Source organism: Asparagus officinalis, chromosome 7, assembly GCF_001876935.1.
Source record: "Asparagus officinalis chromosome 7, Aspof.V1, whole genome shotgun sequence".
Taxonomy (NCBI): domain Eukaryota; kingdom Viridiplantae; phylum Streptophyta; class Magnoliopsida; order Asparagales; family Asparagaceae; genus Asparagus; species Asparagus officinalis.
Genome location: NC_033800.1, coordinates 43,087,388 through 43,090,560, shown reverse-complemented (window position 1 = coordinate 43,090,560; position 3,173 = coordinate 43,087,388). Strand labels below are relative to the sequence as shown.

The 3,173-nt window shown below is 44.2% G+C and overlaps 1 protein-coding gene across 1 annotated transcript; it reads right to left on the bottom strand.

The window, feature by feature from the left end:
• Positions 968-2,905, bottom strand: LOC109847050 (60S acidic ribosomal protein P0-like). The gene is made up of 2 exons (XM_020416298.1): positions 2,740-2,905; positions 968-1,308 (listed from the first exon to the last, which is right to left on the bottom strand). The coding sequence occupies exons 1-2, from the start codon at positions 2,903-2,905 to the stop codon at positions 968-970; spliced, it is 507 nt and encodes a 168-aa protein (XP_020271887.1).

Below are 3,173 nucleotides of genomic sequence, written 5' to 3'. Positions count from 1 at the left end.
GTTTGCCGAATGACGCACAGTTCGTGCATTTTGTGTTTTAACTCTGCGTTGCAAATCTGGACGTCTGTTGGAGAATGCACAGCTCGTCTGTGTTTTGAATTTGAGAAATGCAGAGGTGAGTTCTGCGTTTGAGAGAGGTTGTTGATGTGTAACCTCGTCCATTATAACACTGCAAAGGCTACCGCTTATTGATCTTTGCCTGTTATAGGATATGAGAGTCGTCAGATTGCAACTCTCACTGTTGATTGTGAAGGCGACTGAATAGAGTTTTCATCAGCTGTCGGAAGCATCGTCGAATTGTAACTCTTCTCGATCTGTGTGAAAAGTCCTCTATTTGTAATCTTCTTTTGTCAGCACGAAAGCTATTTGATTGTAGTTTTCGTTGTTGGAACTTGACGGGAATCAACATCCATAGTGTTTTTAGATCGAAAGCTATTTGATTGTAGTTTTCGTTGTTGGAACTTGACGGGAATCAACATCCATAGTGTTTTTAGATGAATATTTGCCCACAGCTCTCTACCAAGCAACTCACCAGCTAAGTCTAACCTTTTATTTCTAAAATCATTACACTGCTCATCAGCATCTCTCATAGTTGCTAATATAATATTAGTCATATTGTTGTCGCAACCATCAAGATCAATCATCTCAGAAATGAGGCCGTGTTTGTAGCGATTGTAGAATTGCGAATACAGTGATTAGAAAGTCGTCTGATTGTGACTTTCATTATCGGAGCTTGATAGGGATCAGCTATCCATCGTGATTTTTAGACAGCCTACAGAACCCCTCCAAAGTGTTCGAAAGTTCGCGGTTGACCGGAACGAATTTTCGGAATACTTTGGATCCCAAAAATTTAGTTGATTGTTCACTTCATCAGATTTGAGAATATTGCGAATCCGATTGCTAGAATGTCAAAGTCCTGCTTCCTCGAACCAAACAAGATAGCTTTTGAATCCTGATAACAATGAACTTAGTCAAACAAACTAAAGCTCAAGTCATCGTCTGACTCGCTGACAGGCTCGTCCTTTTTCCTTTCTTCCTTGGAGACAAGAACAGTGGCGCTCTCAATAGATACAACAGAGATAACGGCAACAGCAAGGACGTTCTTGTAGGCAATGATGAATATGTGAAGCGCAGCTGCAAGATTTGGGTAAGAGAGAGTAAAGGATAGCGAAGCAACCATAGAAACACCATCTGCAAACTTGTCAGCGAGGTTGTCTTTCGTGAGATCGAATAATTCTGGGCTTAAGGCAGATCCATTGTCATAGACAGGGAGAATCGCAAGCCCACATGGGAGGGGCTTTATCCTAACTGTGGTTAGGAGGATAACCTCAGAAGATTCTTACTCTATTTCTTTTCTTGATGAGCTCAACTCACTCTTTGTCGGAATGCTGCTGATCATAGGCTCCACAGTGGAGTTGTCTGTTTCTTCTCGGCCTTAGTCACCTTGACAGTTGACAACAGACTCCCTCTATTTATTTGGAACCATGTCTTGACTTTAAACATAGAGGAATTCATTTGGTTGAGTTAGAACGCACAGGTAGACTTCCTGTATCATAGAATGGAAACGCAGAGTTGAATCCTGCGTTCAGAAGTTCGAATAATGCAGACGCACAGGTAGATTTCTTTGTGCTAAAACATAAAAACGCAGGGTTGAACTCTGCGTTCGGAAGTTCAAGCAACGCTGATGCACAGGCCACGTTCGGCGGGATTCTGGGCCTAGAATCTCGCCTCGATTTGACAGCTCATAGCTGTCTATAAATAGACCGCTAAGGGTCAAATCAAAAGTCATCTGACTTTTTGCCTCCTCTTTTTCGAAAGATTTTTAACGAAGGCTCTTCGTTTACTCCGGCGAACCCTGTTCATCGTCTCCGATCTTCATCTTCCATGGGTCCAAAAAAGAAGACCGTTTCCCGTCCCAGGTCAACCGCTGCCGCAACACCGTCGTCCGAGGCTTCCCTCGTCGGTGGTAAGTACGGAACTCCACGGCCACCAAACTTGCTTCGGCGATTTCTTTGAAAACCCTGGATGGGTTTTTGTGAACGAGGAAGACGACTCGTTTTGATTCTGTAACGCAGAGTAGGGGCTTTGCGTTTTGAATTTGAAACGTTGGGGCCTGACCCTTGCGTTAACAAATTTTTAACGCCAGATCTGAACTGTGCGTTGGGAAATTTAACACAGAGTTCGATCTCTGCGTTGACAAACTTTAACGCCAGGTCGTTACTGTGCGTTTGGATATTTAACGCAGAGTTCGACCTCTGCGTTGATAAACTTTAACGCCAGGTCGTTACTGTGCGTTTGGACATTTAACGCAGAGTTCGACCTCTGCGTTGATAAACGTTTAACGCCAGATCTGAACTGTGCGTTTGGAAGCTTGACACAGAGTTCGACCTCTGCGTTAATAAACTTCTGAACGCCATATTTGAACTGTGCGCTTGAAAGCTTTCTCTTTTTCTAGAGATTTGATTAGAGTTCCCTCTAGTTTTTATTTCCTCATTGACTAACTGAGTACTTTTCTCTTTTTGCAGTGCCCTACTCCCGCGAACCTCTTACTCTTTGTCACCATTTCGGGCGCGAAGGTGGTGTCGACTCTAATATGCAATTCAATCTGCGCTAGGAACTTCCAATTTTTCAGGACGCAGACAAGGATCGTATTACCCTGATTTCCAATCCAAGCCCAGCTGTACTCAGGATTTTGGTGACGGACGCCAAATTCGAAACCGACTCTCGTAAAAAACTTACCAAACCAGCATTCCTGTTTGGCGATCATGTCGTCATCAAAAAAGAAATCGTGACTGGCAGCCACTATAAGTGGTTGAGGCAAATAGGAGATCGCCGTTTCTTTCTCCCTGATATGCATAGAATGTTTCCTATCGCTTATTATCAGTGTGCTTCCGTCCCTCGACATATGGATTGGGACCTTGTCCGGGAGCAAGATGGAGTAGCTATCGGGGCTTTGACCTACACAGGCGTACACACTGTAGGTTACAATCGACAAGTGTCCGCTTTGGAGCCCTGTTTGTTCTCGCGGGGGTATCCTTTAGGAGAAACAGCTAGTACGGCCAATACTTTTATGCGGAGATTTCTGGCCGCCAAAGGAGAGTTCCCCTCCTCAGTATTCAGGGATCCTGGATAGGTACACTCTACAGCATGGTGGACACGAATGACGGACTTTG

Coding starts and splice junctions, on each gene's coding strand:
- LOC109847050 (XM_020416298.1), bottom strand. CDS start 2,905: ATGTCGAGGGACGGAAGCACACTGATAATAAGCGATAGGAAACATTCT. Junction 1,309..2,739: donor CAAACAGGAATGCTGGTTTG/GTAAGTTTTTTA, acceptor TCCTAACCACAG/TTAGGATAAAGCCCCTCCCA.